Raw genomic sequence first — 20874 nt, forward strand, 5'->3', positions numbered from 1 at the left:
TGTACTAGAACTGCTGAGAATCAAGGAAACTGACAGCTGTAAAAATCAACTATTACAGATCAACCCTTAGAGATATCAAGTGTCCTTAGATGTCTAGCAGATCAGCTATCACAGACACCAAAATCAGTTGTTTTTACTCTCTTCTATTTTTCATTCTAGAATTCATTTTCAATTTAATCAGAGATGTCAGAGTGTCACAGCAGTGGTTAACCACAAACAGTGAAATGTTAGCATGGTCTATATCTGAGAAGTCCTGTTCGTTTAATCTGTTACCAAATACCTTATCAAGAGCAGGGTTAAAATCTCCGGGCTAAAGTAATTTTTGCCTGTTTTCTCTTCTCTCCTCTAACGTAGCTTGACAAACAATGCAATAAAATAGAAAGTCATTAGCTCATTGATCACAAGTAACAACCTGAGAGATTCAAAGCATCTTAAGAAACAGAGTAGGCTACAAGAATGGGGTACATGAAAGAGGAAGAGCTTTCACAGTTCAATCACACATGGTTCTAGAAATCTATTGATATTTCAGTAAGACAGTATTTATTACATTATATATTTAAAATATTTAATTTTTTTTTAAAGTTTACTCTTTTTAAATAAACGGCAAAAGGGAAAAATAACACTAAAGAGGCACAGTTTTTCAGTGAGAAGGTCAGTTTACATTTCCACTACAGCCACAAGGATGCCAGTGAGACAAGATAGCCCCCGGAAAGTCCCCAGGGTTTTACTGTGAAGCTAGAAAAGAGTCTTGGGACATGTCAACTTAACATGTTTCTGTACAAATAGCTTTTAACTTCTGGGAGTCTTCCTAAGAATTAAGTCTCCTCTGGTACTAAGTTTTAGGAGTGTGAATAGCCTCCTGCACCCAAAGAGAGAGAGTCTTCAATTCCATGTTTAGAAAAGAAAACAGACTCCGATATTATCTGCCCAATTTCTCAATATCCTCTATAGGCACGCTCTGTCACCTTTTCTTGCCACACAACACAAAGGAAGTCATATTTACTGTAACGGAAAAGAAGTCAGTGAAGATCAACAGGCGTAATGGTTTAAACACCTCCCTTTCCACCAAAAATCTTACATTTTACCTACCTTGCAAAAAATTGTCTTCAAAGAACTGGGATGTGACTTTCTGTGGATAATTCACCCCAGCACCCCAAACAATCAGCGGTGTTAAAGTTTCTGAGGGATGACCAGCTCCATGGGATCCTAAGATACACCAAACCAAAAAAAGTGTAAACTTCAAGATACATGGTATAAAACCCCATCAATATATGTACACATGTATTAAGTTCCTGTTACACTATACATACTAAAATCCTGTTACAGATAACCTATTCCAGCTTCATAGCTTATTTTTATGCCACTAACAATAAAAGCTAAATTCAATTTGCAAGTTGGGAAATCAGTGCCACTTAAGCCTATAAAGATACAGCTTTGTATATTAAAACACCCAAACCGTTAACATACAGAAACTAAAGCCAACATATTTGAAAGCCTTAAAGTGTAGAGGAGTTACCTGCTCAAAACAAATGTACGTGCCTACCCTGAGCATCCCATGGAAACCAGGGATGGTTGATTTGAGTAAAATTAGGCACATGTCCATAAAACCATATGGAACTGACCTCTGGTCCCCAAATAAGGATTAGACTTCCACTTCAAAACTAGGAGACAATATGCATTGCAACTTTCATTTTTTCCCCAGTGATACAAGTTAATTTTTAAGGTTTTAAAGCCTGGTTGTATTCTCCTTAAAAATTGATAAAACATTACTTCCTTCCACGGGGAAATGAATTCCCTCCAGGTTAAGGTATCAGCTGCCACGAGGAGGAAGCTTTAAAATCATGATGTCTCAACAACAGGTGCACTGAAGCAGAAGACACACAAGCCTGAAAGAAATGTTGGTCACTAAACTCACTGGGTGAGGTACCACAGCAGCGAGATAACCTCATCTCAAAGGGAATGACCTTGTTATACAAACTCTGTGCCGGTCACTGCACAGTCTACAAGTTTATACATTTTCCTTGTATTTGCATAGACATACACTTTTCCCTTTGTGTGTGTGTACATAGATATATATTAATAATTACGAAGGACAAGGTTTTAAGGACAGCTTTTTTTTTTTTTGTACAAAACCAAACCACAATCGGGTATGAAACTGGGAAGAGCATTGGGGCTGCACAACAATCACTAGAGCAGAGCTGAAGAGCCAGCTTTGCTTTTTTTTTTAAACAGCTCTAAGCTTAAGAACACATGGGTCTGGGAATAAGATTTCCAAAGTTCAGAAATCCCATGGAAGGCACAGTCTGGGCTCAAAAGCAGCAACAACTGCTTTTCTTTGCAGAGCTTGGGAAAAGAACAGATGGAGAGAGTGCTTTCTCCATCCTCCAGGCATCAGTTATTTCTTTCTATTGCAGGAGGAAAGTGCAATTTTTAGTGAGCTTTTATTTTAACAAATTTAGTTCCATCAGCATTTTACTGAGACTCTGCCTCCATTAATACTTTAAGGTAGATACAGCTGAGAGAGGCAGCTGTATCCACCCTCCCCCTGTTATAAGAACCATGTTTCAGCCTGATCTGAATGACAAGGAGCAGGGGGAAGCTGAGTTTCAGCTGGGTCAGTTCCCTGTTCCACTCCTCAGCACCCTCCAAGCACACCTTGGGAAAGGGTGCTGCTGTTTAGTTTTTTGTTCTCTGGTCCAGCATACCACCCAGTAGTACTTATGCCAGGATAGTAGCAGGAACAAGTGGCCAAAGTGAGGGTGGGTGTGGGACCACCTGTGTTGGTGGTCAGCATTTCCATCTGAGGTCAGCTTTAAGCAAAATCATGGAGTCAGACGGAGAAAGTGAGCAATTTTATTGGTCTTTGCCAAGAACCAGGGTTTCTTTGATCATGTCAAGTTCCCTAACAGGTCCCCCCTGCCCTTTTAATTTTTATTTAGTATTAAAACTGGTGTACATCCTATTCTGCAAATAACCACTGAAAGACCGCAGCAGCTGCTGATACTTCAAGCTCAAATAAAAAAAACACTGAACTAGCATTCAGACTGCCAGTTATGGGCTTGAGCACCATCTCTCACCTTGTTCTTGGGCTCACTAAGGTCAGATGTAAAGTTATTTACACTTCTGGTAGAAGATCAAGCTTTTTCTTAGGACAGAAAGAGTGACACAAAACTATGACAGACCAGTGGTTCTCAAAGCTGGAAAAGTTACTCCTATCACCTTTTATTCTCCCTTCAAAGGATCCAGTACATAATAAGAACACCCCAGCAGCACACCCTGGCAGTGAGGAAGGCCAACAGTACCCCAGGCTGTGTTAACAGGAGCACCGTCCAGGGAAGGGATTCTCCTCCTCTACGCAGGACCTGTGAGACAACCTCTAGACACTGGATCCAGTTTTAGGCCCCCCTAGTACAGGAAAAACATGAACCACCTTGAATGAGCTCAGTGGGAGCCCCAAATTGGATGGAGGAGCACTTGTCCTGGGAAGAGAAGCTAAAGGACTGGGACTTGTTCAGCCTGGAGAAGAAATTGCTTTGAGGAGGACGTAACAGAGTATTCTGCCCCTACCCCACTGCCAGGGAGTTTGAAAGCAGATGGAGCCAGGGTCTCACTGCAGTGCATGGTGGGAGGATGACAGAGAACAAAGGATGTTCAGACTGCAGATAAAGAAAACCTTTCCCCTCCATAAGGGCAGGCAAGCAGTGGAGCAGGCTGCTTAAAGGGGTTGTGCAGGCTCCATCCTTCGAGGTTTTAAAGGCCCTACTGGATAAAGCCCAAGCAACCATGTCTGATCCCAAAGCTGATCCTGCTTTGAGTAGGTGGTTGGACCTCCTGAGGTCCCTATGATCATATATATATCTAAAAAAATACACACCTCCTTTACAAAAAATTAAATTACTTGAAACAGACAAAAAAATATATGCCAGAATTAAAATTTTATTGCCAGTGACAGTCATCTCAACAGTAAATAATATTCAAAACAGACTATTTTGCAAATTAGCAGATGGTAATTAGGCTGATTTTTAATAAATATACAAATGTTTTTGTCATCTCTGATGACGGAAAAAGTCTGCATCCCTTCCCTTTAAAAAGTTTATGATTTCACAAAGAGAATAAGACACTGAATTTTGCCAAGACCACAACTGAAGCATCCTTGGTTTAAAAGTATCACAGGAGTTACAAACGCACACAGCATCAGAAGAGACTTATGACTTTCATTGGCTGCACACGAGGACAGGAGTGTTCTTAAAGTTCTTGAAAACAAGAAGAAAGGATAAAAAAATTTGCCTAGATGAGTTCACTGCTGTAAACTCTTCTCATCTGCCCTTAATCTATTTACACCAAGATGGTCTCAAGTCATCCGGCCACTGTGGTCACGCCCTTCACAAGGGCCCTCCATGTACCTGCCTGGCCAGCCACCTGTCTCTCTCTGTCCTCTGTACTCTCAGCTGCTCCACATAGACTTTAGTACCAGCCTTCCCTAGAAAGATCACACAGCAGTTCCGTCCCTTCTGGTGTGCCTAAAATGCCAAAACAAGCAAAAAGCACCCCCCCCCCCAAGTTTTTCCCCAGCTCACAGACAGGCTTGTCACCTTTCCCCAGGTGCTTCAAGAGCAAAGTGATGTTTCTGTCCCTCATGGGCTGCAACAGCTTTGCAGCTGGCAGCCAAATAACACAACATGCCCCTGCTCAGGCTAGTTTTCTGCAGGGAGGCTGACAGAGGTATCATTTAGGTCATCTTCACCCTTCCAGCAGCTACTAAGGGAGTTAAGCTTTACCATATTTTTTAACTATTCAGATATGCAACTCAGATGTCATAGGGCTGATGAGGGCCCCTGCAGCCAATTAACCATTTCCTAATATGCATGGGTTTCATACACAAGCAACACTTAAGATACGAAATCAAACAGGGGCTCCAAATCTGGGACAGTGCTCTTCTTGCACTCCAGAAAGTCATCCATAGACTCAGCTGACTCAACATTTAACAAGACTCACCCCAATCTGTCATTCCATGGTCAGAAGTTAAAATAAATGCAGTTTTTCCATCATTTCCATAGAAATTTTCAATCATCAAAGCAATTTCTTTTATACCCTCATCAACTTTCTTAATATTCTCCTTGTATTCCCTAGAAAAAGAAAAAATGTTATTAGAGTCCAGGTGGCTCTTACACTTGGTATAATGCATGTCACCCATGGTCATAATGCTCAGTCCTTTGATTACAAACAGTTTTACCCTCTACAGAACCTCAAGCTAACAAAAGGCGTCTTAGATGTAAAACCTCTCCTCTAAGTCTTACATGAGATACTAAATGGTCACTGCACAGTTTGAAGGCTCCTGAAGCTACAGTTTCAAATGGATGTTTGTTTGTATTTCAAATCTGACCTGTCCATGACTGAAGACTATAATCACCCACAGCCATCAGTCAAGCTAAGGAGAATGCCAAAACTAAGGAATTCTGGAAAACTCAAACACCCTAAATAGCAAGTTTAAAAAATTACTTTAAGCCACCAGCTAAATAACACAAAGATCTCACCATGCAGGGACTGCTTTGAGATGATTCACAGATCAACACAGATCCCAGAGTTTTGTGGAAGAGAGGCTAAACCAAAAATTTGTATAATTTTAGAAAAAGTGACCATAATTAACTGTCGGTTAACTAATTTTTCACTTGTTGCTGTTGCTAAAGTCAGTTTTAAAACATTATCTTCAAAAAATCATAACAAAAATAACGTGAGACATACAGCAAGTATGAACTTTGGAACAATGTAGAAAATCAGAGCAAGGATTTTGAAATCAAGGATCAAGAGAAAAACATAATATCCTACATTCAAAGCATGTGAAGAAATGAAAGTTCTCAGACAGCGCTCTTCAAGTTGAACTGGTGATGAGTACTATTAATCTAAACTCTTCACTTTGTTCAAGTGCCCCAAGAAATAATGTTGACATTTGCAGCCATTATTCCTGAACTTACTTTTGTGTATAAATTCAACCATACCGTTTCAGCCATGGGGAATCAGAGAACTGTTTCCATTTCATATTTAAAACTGCAGTTTCCTACATATCCTCTAGACCATGTGTTGACTATAACTAAGATGACTTGCTAAAAATCAGACCTGAGTAGAGGAGTATAACCAGGCACACTGTATATAGCAAAAATCTCTCACTTCTACAGATGACACCTTAAAACCAAAAAACCACAGAAAATTCAGAACATAAGTAATCACAGCAACATACATGACCTATCGTAGAAATCCTCAAGACCTCAAGTCTTGTTTTAGGCTCGATAAACAACACTGTTAAAAAAGTTACTGGGTGCTTTTAAAACTAATATGAAAGATATGCTTAATCTCTCAATTACCTGGAGTTTGGCCGATGAGCATGTCCATTTGTGTCTATGCCTAGCAAATGCAGGAACAGAACCACTTTGTCCTCATTCAGTGCAGAGAACAATGTTTGATTATTTCTGGAAGAATTAAAGAAGTTCTGTATGGAAAAAGCCATTAAGATATTAATCTGAGTACAATGGAAAAAGATGATAGGCAGCCTATTAAAACTAAAACACAGCTGTTTTCATGTCAAAATGCTACTAGTTATTGGAGTTATGAAAGAGAAATTAATTACTTCCCAATTTACTTCTTGCAGGATAACTATCATCAATATAGTCAGTCCAAAGTTTCAGCCCAAGACAGGCAACACTCCTCAAGTTCAGGGGTCTTTTTGTTTGATTTTGTTGCTAGTGTTTTCTGGGTTTTTTTAAAATGTTATTGGAGTTTCTTTAGGCAAAAATACCAGATAACTGTGTATTCTCCCTTCTTTGCCTCCTATGTAATCACAACTATTCATCATTCCCGAGATCTACTTATGGCTTTAGGTTTCCATTGATTTATCAGTTTCAAACTAGAAGGTTTGAAAGGTCTGAAATATTCTTGCTTTGGAAGCAGGTTCTGCAGCACTGATATACCAAGCTACAACCCATTTGCAGAAACCAAGTTAAAGTAGAACACAAGACATGCTTTACAAATACATGAACTACAGGACATACATCTGCCTTGCATATGTCCTACTTAAGCATCCCTGAGGCTGATGCCAGGGGGATTTTCCCCTCAGATTGAATGAGTCTTGACATGGCTATTCTGTGTTAGACCAGACACATTACAGCAATGCAAAATGCAGGCAGACAGCTATTCAAATATGATCTCCCTAGAAACAGCACTGCCCAAGGAAACAAAATTGGGTATGATTTTAGTTCAAAGAGCATCCAGGGACCCTCTTGGTACACTAATATATGGAAAAGTGTCTTCAAATTTCACACAAGAGTCCAGGGAAAATGCTGGTAGAGCCAGTGAACCATTTCTGCCACCAAAGGACAGAGCAGTCCACTACACGCCTGTGGTAGTGGCGGAGCTCCTAAAAACTAAAGCTCACACCATGTGTAAATGAAACTCGCTATACACAGAGAAAGATCAAACTGGCAGCAAAAGTGTATCATACTAGGCTGTGTCAGGAACCCATGGCAGTATGCAACTCCACCTTTTTTTTTAATATACACAAGCCACATGGACTAATATTTGGACACTCTCAACTTCAGCTCTTGTCCAAACAAAATAATGATCAAAGTCCAAAGATAGTTGAAATAAAGATACAAGAACAAAATCTGATCACATTCAATAGCAATCTAGTTATTTTTATGGAGATCTCCATTTCCCACAGGGGTCCATCCACCTGCGCATATCTGACCAGAGACTGAAGCAGCCTTCCAGAGCACAACAGTAACTTGCAGGATACAGTATAATTCTGTTTTCTTATTTTTAATTAAATAAAAGGAAACAATACATCAAAACAGACAAACAGGAAACTCTCAAAATTAAATCCTAAACTGTAGATCAATATTAGAAGGCAGGTATTTTTCTCTCATGGACTGATTAAGCAAAAGAAACCATTGTGATTAAGCAAAAGAAACCATTGTGATTAAGCAAAAGAAACCATTGTGAGGAAGGAAAGGCTTCCTCTTCTCCCACCAGAGGAGTCCCCATGATGTACACCAAATCCACTCCACTTCCCCAGTCCAAGCCAGCTCAGAGCAGCAGAAGCCAGAGGAGCTTGCCCAACCTCTGGGTAATTAAGAACTGGATGACAAAAGGAAGATGAATGTAACCTAAGATGTGGCATCTTTTCCCAGAGCAAATAGCAAAGTTGATCCCATGGAAATATTTTTTTATTTTTTTTATGGTTTGCTGACCAAAAACAAGTAGAAAGTTCACCACAAAGAGTTATCTTAGGCTGGTAAAGGTGGGGAGTTGGTAAGCAAGACACCAAACAGTAGGGGCAAAAACCATTTCACCTTGCTCTGGAGGTTGCTGAACTGTTTGCCCACTGCTATCCTTGTTATGTCCTTGTAGCCTGCTAAAGGCCTTTTCAGTATTCAGTATTCTCAAAACTTGAGACTTACTGGCACTCAACACTAGTTTCCAAGCCACTGTTATATGTTAACTATATCTTTCTGTCTCAAATTTTTCTGTTTCCCTTTTATTTGCTCTCTTCAGCAATATTACCTCTCTTGTACGTTTAAGCCGAATGCCACCAAGAATTTACAGGGATGGGAGTAAACAACAAAGGAGCTGAGAGAACTCAGTTTCTCCATTCTCAAGAAAAGGCAGCTAAGGAGACATCTCCCTGCTGTCTAGAACTGTCTACTGGGAGAGTGAAGACAGGATGGAGCCAGACTGCTCAGAGGGCCTTGGTGACAGAACAAGGGAAAACACACAATTTGAAATACAGGAAACTCCAATAAGACAAAGAGACACTTTATTTTTTAAACCATAACTGTAGCTAAATATTGTAACAGGTAGGTGCTCAAGAAGTTGTTGAATTTCTGCCCTTGAAGATGCTCAAAACTTGACTGGCCAAGGCCTGGGCAGCCTGCTCTAACTGGACCTCCTTCATGGAGGGAGTTGGATTCAATGACCACTACACCTTTCTTCCAACCTCCTTTTTCCAAGATTCTGGCAACTTTTCTACGGTTTTCTGGCACCTAACAACAAATAATGCCCTGGCTACAACTGATACGCAATTAAGCAGATCAGCACTAAGTTTCCCATTAAAACATTTCCAGTAAACTGTAAAGTTAATTATAGTGTAATATTAAGTAAAATATTACAATAGAAGTTTGGTTACAATTACGTGAAATCTTTTAGTATCATTTGCCTCCTTGGATGGGAGAAAGCAAAGAAAAACGACAAGCTAGAAGGTCTAGCAAATACTTGCTTTACTGATGTCAGAACAAAATATGGACTCCATAGATGTTTCACAGAAGTTACTGGGGACTGTTTGTTCACCCGAACAGAGCCCTCCATGGAAGCATCATCCTTTAATAGCACTCACAAACTGTTGCTGACTGCCTGGATGTACAGCGAGAAAGAGACCAAACTTCCTCCTTTCACAAAGCTCCTTCATACAAAAATACAGGACAATTTAATTAAATTGGTTGATTAAGGCTGTGCACACTGATTTATGCTCATATGACAGTTTAAATAGTTATGTCACTTTTTAGATGTAAAATAAAGGCACAAATCCAAGATAAAAATATATATACCAGGTTTTTATCAGTTGAGCATAGGATAAGACTCCTACACATTTAAAATAAATCATTCAACCATTGTACTGCTAGGTAGAGCAGAGCTATCTGTATTGAAACCCACTGGCAAAATCAACATCAGGTTATGGCACCATCTGCAGAGCTTTAAAGTTTAAAATCATTCAGTCCCGGACTCTGGCCCTGACCCTGCACAAAAGGGACAGTCTGAAGGCTTGGTCTGGCCTTCTTCCAGCAAGAAAGGGGCCAAAAGAAGAATGAAGTACAATGTTCAAAATGAGAAAATGAAAGTGGGGGTAAAAAAAAAGCTTGCCATCTGCACCTACATGTTCATTTAAGTCAGAAGACATCAACTGAATACCTTGAGCACATCCTACCCTGTGGTCATAATAAATTCTAGTTAGACCATTACTGGGACTCATCTCCAAGATTGATTGAGTTCCTGGAATTTTATTCATTTTACCCTAAAAAATAGCACTCAATCTTATAAAACTGTTTTTCACAAAATACTTTTTTTAAAAAAATCAGAAATTCATTAAAAATATCTGGTTTTTTTCCCCAGTTAGTTAACCTAGACTCCCAGGACTTTTCTCCCTAATTTTACTTTAGCATAGACTCAAACTATGATCTAGGTAAAGATAATTTAGCTGAGAATCATTGAGCCACATCACATTAAATTGCACTCAGTCCCTTAATTATTTTGAAGGCTTCTAAAAAAAAAAAACACAACCAACTAAAACCAGAAAAAACCCACTATCAATCAACTCCATACCCACCTGCATCTCCAAGCCAAGCCACTCTCAAGCTATTACCACACATTAAAATTACTGAGTTTTAAGCCAGCTGCAGACAAAAACCCCACCCAGTGTGGTCTATACTCGATGTTCTCTGTCCCAAAAAAGGGCTAAGATTACCTTGTACCACAAGCAGACATGACAAGAACTATAAAGCATCATAAATTTTTTCTTCCATTCATGATTTAAGCAAAGTGCTTCTGATCCATAAACGAAAACCAGACAGGGATTCACATCTCCTGACCAACAGAGTTATTATTAGTCAGTGCTTTTTAAAAGAACAAGCAATTTCAGGGTGCCAGCTCTAGTAACCCAAACATTAGTTAGCCATTCTCCATTTTATCTCCACCTTTTTCGGGGCAGAGGAAGCCACAAGATGCCTTCGTGATGCTCGGGACCTGCTGACTACACAGCAGACAGGGAGCACACGTTAGTGTCTTTTACTTCCTAAAGAGGAACATAGAGTTAAATAATGTGTTGCTAAATATGTGAGATAAAACTCAAAGGAGAGAAAAAATCTATGCAAAGCAGAATTTAGATTTCAGCAAATTTTCATTGTTACTTATATATAATCTCACCAACACAGCTCAGAGCTGTTGGAGTTATAATAGCAGAGTGACCCCAGTTTCAATCAGCCTTGAGTTTCATGCTTCTGAAGCAATCACTGATGTGTAATTTAAGAGATTATTAATGGAATGAGTGTTTTATGCCAGTCAATCAAGCCCTATCCATTCACAGTATGAAATTTAGATAGGCAAAATAAGTCTTTAAAATAATGGTGTTGGTTCCAAGGAAAAAGTAATCAGTAATGACATATACATTAAACATATCATTATAGCTTGAAAGAAGAAATGCCATTAGGTGTTTTGAAGCAAATGAAAGGTAGTACCACCCTCACATACCTATGCAGCTCCAAATGACAGCCAGGTGCAACTTGAAGACAACAGCTATTCAAGTGTAACCGACAGCCTAATTTGATTTGTATTATTCATACGCATTACAACATGCAACCTGGCACAAGTGCACATTCAGGGAGAGCATGGCAGCTAGAAAAAACATCTTTCAATCTGCAAACTCAGAAAATCACTTCCTTTGAAGTTTAGCAAACTTTTCCACCATATGTCACTGTTTAAAGCAGACCCAACCTTGGCTGCCCAATATAGACATTGATTTGGTTTATTAATTTTTTGGTTTTATCGTTTGATTTTATTTATGCTACTTAGCTAATGTTAATGCATACAGCCCAGGGTTCTTGTGGAAAAAGTTTTATTAAGTCTTAACTTCCATTAACATTGTTATGAGATCCAGAAAGTTGCTCAACTGATACACACCAATACCCACTATCAGCATTTCTTAATCCAGGACAAGTATGTTAGCATGGAATAGCATGAATATAGGAATTAAAGAACAATCAGAAACTATGTGCCTTGGACTAATACTTACGGTGACAACGTCACAGAAACAACAGTCATGAACCAGCACTGATCCCAGTCAGCTGAGCAGAGCACCACACAGGAAAGCTGTACTGCTTCAGGGCCTAAGCTGTCTCTCCCCCACACCCCGCCCAAACAAACTATGACTTCTCTGGCACCCGCAGCCTAGTATGCACCACAGTAGGTAAATCAGGAGCCGGCTACGTGCATAGGACAAGCCACACTGTATAATTACAGCGAGTACAAGCCTGACAAAAATTAAGTCAATAATATTGTCCTTTTCTTTCTCATAATGAAAACTTTGAATTTCTGCAATGTCATAATACTTGTTATAAGATCCTTAATTAAACACATTTGAGATTTTAAAGGGTCTGTAATACTCTAAAATAGTTGTCAGATTAAATGCAAATTTAAGACAAAGAAAAGCCAAGAATGTTTTTAAAGGGTACTTTTATTAGTGTCATTTTATTAGCATTGAATGACAAATACTTCCTCTACACTTCCACTACACTAATGATAGTCGATTCAAGCAATTTTACTTATGGCCCCAAGTGACAGGTATTTCAGAAATGTCTTAATTTTTACTTCCATGATAAAGTTAACATGTTCTATGATAAAGTTGACATCCACCTGTGCTTTTTATACAGAGGTAGCATAAAAAAGATTCTCTGCTCACCTTAACATGATCAAAAACCCATGTGTCAAGCTTGGCTGCATCTTGTGCTCCAAAGTCTTCACTTTCTGCTGTGTAACAAAATGTATAAACATGATCTCCAGTAGCACCTGCAAAACCAATATAGATCGAATAGGAGACAGAAAAGTTTTCTTCCATTTCTCATAATCAAAAATACGCAAATATTAATACATAGGAGCAGAAACCTATCAAGAATGACAATCCCAAGACAAGTCCAAAAAGTTTTCTCCTTATTTTAAACTTTTCCATCATTTCTGTTTTTTTGAAGTCTGGATCCTATTTTAACTCAGCTTATGAGCACCTCAGAGGAATGAGGAACAATGTTATCCAGTATGCTCAGGTGAGGAAATAAAGTATGGAAAAGCAGATAGGAATAGAACAAATCCCAGTTAAAGCAAATTAAACATAATTTGGTTTTGAAACAAGGAATTTCCTTTGTTAGAAGTTTCTCAGTGAAGCTAAACATTAAGAGCCTTGTTTGAACACAGGTATTGGCAGGGTTTTTTGTTTAAGAAAATGTACTTAGCTTTTAGTTGTTAAACTGAATCACACAAGACAATGCCCTATCAGTGTGGCCTTTTACACAGGAAAACATCATAAATCATATATAAGGAAGGCAACAGGAGGGATGCAACTTAGTTACTGTACATTGATTCTAGGAGACAACGCAGTATTGAAAGCCAAGTGGAAAACTTCAGAAAGATAATATTCACAATGTGCATTGTTAAAACATGGGTTCAAAATATGAACTATAATGGATTGAAAATATAAACTGCACTATGTTCAGGCACAAAGTACAACATGAAGGCCACTGATGCGAAAACACAGCATCTGGACAAGGCAATTTCATTCTGTACTCACTGTCAAGAGAGCAAAGCAGAGAAAGCGGGGAAAAAAAGATGAAGACCTAGAAGAAAGTAAACTTCTGAAGTCCTGGAAAGATCTGAGGTTAGCTGAGGTTTAATGAAATAATTCCGTCAATTGCTGTGCTGTTACAGCTTGGGGATGCTATTTCTACCGTGACTACGTAAACTCCCAGAGGGAAAATGTTCTTCTATCACTTGATGACCAGAGAGAATATAACCAATTTGCTGGATTTCAGAACTATATAATGCATTTTTCTGAGCTTCCAGGCTTGTGAATGAACTAACATCCCAGTATAAGGGAGCTGTTTAACCAAGATTATGTCCAAACTCACACAAGGGATGCAGGTATTTCAGGCCAGGAAGATGAAAGCTGGCACAGATTTTCTGCTGCAGCTCCCCCCTGCACCCCAGGAGACGTTACTACTACTTATAACCCAGAACACTCGCTGCAGTTCTCACATTCTGAAGAAAAGGAAGAAAACACTCCCAGGCATTAAAAAGCGAATTAAGGAATTCCAACTGGTGGGTGAGTTCAAAAGAAGAAATAAGCCCTGGCCATCACTGTCAGGATGACTGATGGTCTAAGAGGCTAGTGTGTTTTTTCGCAGTGTCACAGCAAACCTGAGAAGACCTGTCTTTGAGAGGTGTCACACTGAAGCAGCCAAATGAGAGCATGCGGTTTGCAGACTGGCCAACGGAATACATCCACTACTTAGACATTTCTAATTTATACCAGAGGGGAAAAAAAAACAAAAACAAAACACCCAACCTGCATTGCAATAAAGAGAAACAATGGCAAAATAAAGCCATACTAGGGAAGTTTTGGAGTGCCTGCACAGCTTATAAAAGAACTGATTTTTTTAGAAATATAAGAAACCCTAGCGGCAGAGTAGCACAGCAGAAGCATGCTGGCCCCATAACCCAGAGGTTGATGGATCAAAACCATCCTCTGCTAGCTAGTTTTTCCTTTTCCCCAGAGAAGTTGTGGATTCCCCATCCCTGGAGGCATTAGGCATTCAAGACCAGGCTGGATGGGGCACTGGGCAGCCTGCTCTAGTTGTTGGCAACCCTGCCCACAGCAGGGGGGTTGAAACTAAGTGATCTTTAAGGTCCTTTTCAACCCAGGCCATTCTATAATTCTATTAAAATGTTATAAAATATTATTTTATTTCTGTAATTTGAGAGGCAACAGTATGCCCAGTACTCAATCTCTAAGTCTGGGGATGAGGAAGGAAAGAGGCGACAGAGAAGTAGAAGGAAGCCAGGGATGAAAACAACCTTTAGAAGTGAGCACAGAGCTCTACAGGGTTTGATGCTGCCATTACACTAATGGAAGTAACTGGAGGTGCCACAAACTCCCACATCAGATATCACCTATTCCTATTGCAGACTGTTCTGACACATTATCTTGCCCTCAGCATCAATATTCAAATATTACGATCAGGGACCAAGTTATCACCCTCTTACAGTAAGACTTACATTCTGCAGAAAGCAAAGCTCTCACTCTGCTAGCAGGGCAGGTCCTGTGTCTGACAAGCCTTTCATAGGTCAGAGCCCAGCCAGCAGGAGACTCTGGCTAGCAAATTTTGCAGGCACAAAAGAGGAGAAAAAAAAAGAATGAAGGCACAAGGACAGTCAGACACTGAGCTGACAGAGCATGGGCATCAGAAAGCTATCATCAAACACAGCCAGGTGAAGGAATGTGAGAAATTCTGGATTCCTCTTGGTGCCCTGCAGGAACAAGGAACTAGGAAAGGAGATAGAGAGGTCCATCTGTGCAGAATAAGCCTGACAAAGGTTTGTCCCAGTTGTCCCCGTGGTCTTGATGATACCCTTCTTCACAGTTGAGCTAAACAATGACCCTAGCCTTGCTGCTAGTTTCTGAGAAAGGGAACCTGTGGAACAAAAGGCAATCTGGGTGCAAAGGACTGTATCTCCTTCACTTAACAGAAGCAACAGCCTCAGCTTCTTTTTCAGTGTGGCATTTAATACTCTGGATCATACTCCAACATAGATCCATGACAAAACAGTGCAAGATTGGACTGTTCAAATAAAACCTCAAATTCTGGCAAGTCTAGAAGAAAAACTCAAAATTTTCAAGAGAATTCTGGACATAACATATGCATTTTCAAAGTACATTATTTTCAGATAATTTCAAGGTCATAATCTAAAAATAGCATAGAAAATAAGGTTAAAATTAGCACACTGAATTTGTGCAGCTTAAGTTTAACTGTTAGAAACTAACACTTTTCAATACTGCTTGAAATGTAAGTAAATTGCACACCACTCCCAAAGGTACTTCAGACATTTTCTCAGACTAAACCACTAATCATACAGTCATTGAGGCTTTGACAAATTTGGATTTCATGCATATCTATTTTGATATTAAAAGAGATCCATCAGCATTTTATTTACCTTCTCTATAGAACTGTCAACCATTTCATTGAAATATTTATTTTATGACACAAAAAGGACCTGAAGAACACAATGACAAGAAACGAAGAATTTCTCTCCTTCCCAAAAACCACCAAGTGTTATATACTGTTTATGCATCATCCAATGAAAGCAGTGAAACAGTTAATAAAATTCTGAACATTTTGGCATGATAAAATACACACAAGAAGAGTCCTGTGACCTCACTAACTTGCAACATAGAAAGAGGGAGAAAATTTAAGCTATGCTCCTCCATCTCCTTTTTGGCTTTTTTTTTTTTTTGTAAAAGTAAAGTCAAAGAGCAAACACTTGATTCCATTCTCTTCTGTATCATAAAACTTCTCCTTTTTTGGAAGCTGTATTACAAAATCCTTTCTGTATTATAAAACTTTCCCGCTTTGGAAGAAGAGGAAATACCTTTCTCTGCTAAGATAAGTTAGCTTTTCATGATCAAAAGGTAGATTATGATTCATTTTCCCATACAGCAGCTACTTCTCAGATACAGTGCTGCAGTATACCTTTCTCAATTTTGGGGGACTTCCCTCCCATTACAAAAGGAAGCTCCATTGTTGATGCCATTCAGAACTAGCCATATTGAGAGACACAGCAACGGTATGGTATGACCCTTGCACATCCCTCCAGATAACACCAAAGCTGCTTTCAAGTCCTCTGCTTATCTTCTTACTCAAAACTAGCAGAAAGACACAGCTCTGGGAAATTCTTGAATGCCCCAAATATTTTCCCAAGAACATATATCAAAATATGTCAATAATCTCTGCAAGGGCAGTGTACTACATCTCCCGCCTCCCCAACCACCATCACAATATTCCCAAGTACAAAATGTAATCTAAGGTCATAGGAAATTATCAGGAGATGTTTTTACAGCTTACCATAAACTTATGAGGACCAAGCAAAGAACAGAAAAGAGGCACAGGGTTGGGGAGGGGAGAGCAAATATCAGGAAGAGAGGGAGAAGAGACTGGAGTTCAGAAAAAGTTCAAGAAACATCATGAGAAATATGATGTACAGTTTTTCTAAACCAACATTAGATTCCAGTCCTATCTTGCCTATCACATTTTTCTGATTTGTCAATGCCAATACCTAGAACAGAACAGCAGCATATGCCCCTAGATTGCCCCCTTTTCACTTTAGTCTGTTTGAGATAAGAAAGGTCGTATATGCCCTCCTTCTTCCAACAACAAAACAAAATTAAACTTGGAGACCCCTTAAATGTTTGAAGTGTTGCTCAGCAACCTCTGCATGCTCAAAGACCAGTGGGCTGACAAAACTTTTAACACAGTGCACACCATGGGGAAGAGACCTCAGCTGCAGGAACAGCACTAGACAGCTCCTGCTTGTACCTAGTTCTTCCCTGTATTGCTCTGGAGTAGAAGCAGGACAACCCACAATAAGCTACTTCTCCAACTCAGACGCTCAAAAACCATGGCTGCAGTTCTAACACCTGGCTCACTGGGAGCCGCATGCAGAGGAAGAAAACACCCAGCTGCAGGCTTGCAAACAAGAGCTTTAAACCTCAACAAAAGAAAAAATATTAGGTCCTTTTAACTAAGGGTGTGCTTCCTTTAGTATGCTGATAGAATTAGGTAAGGCCTGTTTAAAAGGATGAGCAATAAATAGGGATATCTTCTTTAAAAGCTTGCTTCTTTTTCTCCACCTAGTCTTGAATTCACAAACTAGAAATAGGGTATACACCAATATACAAAGTGGAAATCCTTCACTCACCTTCTTCTCTAACTCAAAAATTGCAAGTGTCTGTATTTTACTACCTGATAACTATGTGTTAAAGATGCACAAAATGTAACCTTACCTTTTGCAAACATTGGCAAAATATCTGGACTTCCCCAGCTCCAAGTATATTTACTTTCATTGAAAACAGAGTCAAATTCCACTGGATTCTCCTTCCATCCTGTTAAAAAAAAAAATCTATATTTAAATGGGATTGCCAGAAGATCTCATTGACTGCTAAGATTGATAGTCCATACAAAATTTTTTTTTTAAGTTTCCCTTATATTATTTCACAATGAACTCCACTTTGTGAGTCTCAGGTTTACTTCCACTTAAGTTCTGTTTGCCATCAGTCACCCATTCATTAAGAAGTGAGATGAAAACCTAAGCCAATCTCATTATGCAGGGATTCAAACAGACAAAACGTGCAGCTGGTTTACCTTCTAAACAGATAAAATTCTCCTGAATTCTAAATCCCTTGTTGTCTGAACTCAGCTTTTGGCATTTTAGGCAATAAATTGCACACTCATATATCATATTTCCAGCAGTTACGTTCCACCTCATCACAACAAAATCTTCAAGATCTTCTGTTTCATGACAAGGCAGTTGACAGAAATATAGAGAGATGCTCTTAATGGCAAATCCTGCTAGTCCTGCATTTGTATCAGATGTCAGAAGGAAGAACCTTTTGATTAAGAACATGGACAAGACCGAGTAATTCCTCTTACCTCCCCTATCCAAAACCAATACACAACATTACAAGTGGTCAGGCCTGGAAGCCTGGGGGAAGGCAGAGGACCACACAAAAGACCAGTAATGAGAAGTTGTTGCACATTAATAACCACCAAGCATGCAGTAACAGCTAGCTCTGGATAAAACACATAACTGGGGTTTTTGCTTTATTGTGCTATAGATTCTCCCACTCAACCTAGCAATGGTTCAGCTAGATGCTGCAGTTTACTTGTTGTTTGCAACATCTACTTAGCCATCTCCCATTACATCCCAAATGATAATTAAAAACTCAGTTACATTAAGAGGTCACTCTATAGGATACTTCTGCTTTTAGATTCAGGGTGCTAAATTTTACCATGTTACAAACTATTAATTTATGTAAGCTATTTTAATAGCTATCAATATTAAGAGTGGGAAAACCTTACAAAATCATTCTTTTCCATATAATCTCGGTATACAAACCACTATGCAGGTATTTATCAATAACAATCTAGAAGGCTAGCACATCACTGAAACACCTTATTTTGGAGGACAGTGTTCAAAGCTTTACGACTGGCATACCTTTAGCAACTGCACTGACATCTTCATAAAATCCAGCAATAAGCGCAACGTGCCCTGGCCTGGATTCTGTTGGGACCCGGGTGTGAGAGACTCCCCAGCTGCCATTATTCTCTAGAATACCCCTGAAAACAGGATACAAGGCAGTTAATACTTATGACTTCTTGAAACTACAATGAATTGCAAGTAAAAAGAGTGATAGGTAGGGGTGAGGCAGGAAATGCAGAAAAAAAAAAAAAGACTAAAATAGATTTTCCCTACCACTTGCTGCACAGTGAAACAAGCAGGACATTAAGCTGCAAGTAGTTCTATATTCTAACACCCCACAGAGAACATCACTATTGTGGCCCATCAGCACTGCAAACAGATGAGTTTAGCTGGTGTTCCAATACACTTAGAATTAACATACTATATTTTTCTGCTGTTTTCTGCTGTAGCTTACTTTTTTTCCCCTAACAGATTCTTTCTGCCTAGTGTTACTTTTCTGTGTTCATTCCATTTAGCTTGAAGTTGTCTAGTTCAATCTCATCTCACACATTAAATATGCTCAATTATAATTAGTTCTTGTGACCACATCTGCTGAATCTGTGCTGAATATTGGAAGCCAGCATCAAGAGAATTTAAAAACCACGTAAACTAAGGTGCAAATCATGTCAGTGGCATGGAGAAAATTTAAGTAAACCTTGTATCTCTTGTAATCACACCAAAGCGAAGGAGAATACCTTCTCACCACATATACAGAAATACCTCCATTGTCTAGGGATTATGCACATCCCTGTTATAACAGATGAAAAGCAAAGAAAATGGAGGACAAAGCCCGAGTGCAAGAAACAGCCTCATAAACTACTCTTTGCTGAAGGTAAGAACAGCTGGAGCCTGTCAGAGAGCAAGCAGTGGGTATTAGCATATGCTGTTTTCTTGTCTCCATCTTCTGGAAGAAGAGAAAGATTCACTGCCCACTGTCAGAGCAAGGGGAGAAAGAAAGAAAACAAAACACACCAGGACATAATATACTAATGTTTGGAAAAAACGCAGCAAAATATTCTGCAAAATGTAAGAGTCAAATCTCCCAGGAAATTTTATTTTTGTTGTTCATGATATAAGCTACAAAATTTGCTAAATTCTTATCAGATGTGTTTTAGCACAAGTAGATGCTAAGTTCATGCTTTGTAACTTGATTTTTAACAGAGATTTTATACAACTGTTAAACGCAAGATTCACACACTCGGCTCTAAATATATTTCTCACTAATGCAGTAAGAATCAAACCACAACCTAAAATTTCAGGTTCCACTCTGAGTTTGCAGGATTCACAGTTTGCTCTTTGTGTTTTGTTGTTGGGTTTCTTTTTCTTTCTTTTTTTTTTTTTTTTTTTTCTTTTAAACTCATCTTAGACCTCACATTCTCAGGCCTACTCGAAAGCTTACAGGACTATTTGGACTAACCCAAATATTGCTGTGAAAAATGTAAAAGGTGATATAGGACTCTGACGTGTTATCCCTAGCTCTCATCTCAGCCAGGTTTTAAGGCAAGTTGTGTTGAAAAAAAGTACTAATTTGAGAAAAGAATTTAAGTATTAGTTGAAGTGGTTTCTAATTTATTCTCACTGGAGACTGATCAAAACATATTGCACTAGCATTAGTGGAAGATTTAAGACAAAAATAAAACACTTTTGGCCTTCCTCACACTTCATTGTCACAACAGGTAGAAAATTGTTTTAATTAGAATTTGATATGTATTGAGTTGGAAAGTAATTTTTTACATTTGCTTTTGTGGAGCTGTATCACAGGATCTGAAGTGCACAATAATACATACCAGGCAGAAAAAAATATAGCCAGATATTGTCATTTACCAGTCAAAATTCATTTAGCTATTTTGAATTATTTCAAAGCCTTTTACTCAGAAGAGCCATTTAAAAAAATAATTTCCTTGACAGTATAAACATTAGCTACCCATAATAACAATGATGAATATGAATAAGATATAGTAATACAGCTGAAACATAGAATCACAGAATCATAGAATG

The 20874-nt window shown here is 38.9% G+C and overlaps 1 protein-coding gene across 1 annotated transcript in view; it reads right to left on the reverse strand.

The window, feature by feature from the left end:
- The window catches only part of PIGN (phosphatidylinositol glycan anchor biosynthesis, class N), a 79780-nt gene extending 60178 nt beyond the window's left edge, over window positions 1-19602 (reverse strand). Inside the window, exons 1-7 of the mRNA XM_010073179.1 lie at window positions 19580-19602; window positions 18853-18974; window positions 17642-17740; window positions 12497-12603; window positions 6360-6484; window positions 4996-5126; window positions 1090-1206 (exon numbers count right to left, since the gene is read on the reverse strand). Of these exons, the coding sequence (XP_010071481.1) occupies window positions 1090-1206; window positions 4996-5126; window positions 6360-6484; window positions 12497-12603; window positions 17642-17740; window positions 18853-18974; window positions 19580-19602 (724 nt within the window). The remainder of the gene's footprint in view (window positions 1-1089; window positions 1207-4995; window positions 5127-6359; window positions 6485-12496; window positions 12604-17641; window positions 17741-18852; window positions 18975-19579) is intronic.
- Between the last annotated feature and the right edge of the window lie 1272 nt (window positions 19603-20874).

Source organism: Pterocles gutturalis, unplaced genomic scaffold, assembly GCF_000699245.1.
Source record: "Pterocles gutturalis isolate BGI_N339 unplaced genomic scaffold, ASM69924v1 scaffold5967, whole genome shotgun sequence".
In the NCBI taxonomy this organism is placed as follows: domain Eukaryota; kingdom Metazoa; phylum Chordata; class Aves; order Pterocliformes; family Pteroclidae; genus Pterocles; species Pterocles gutturalis.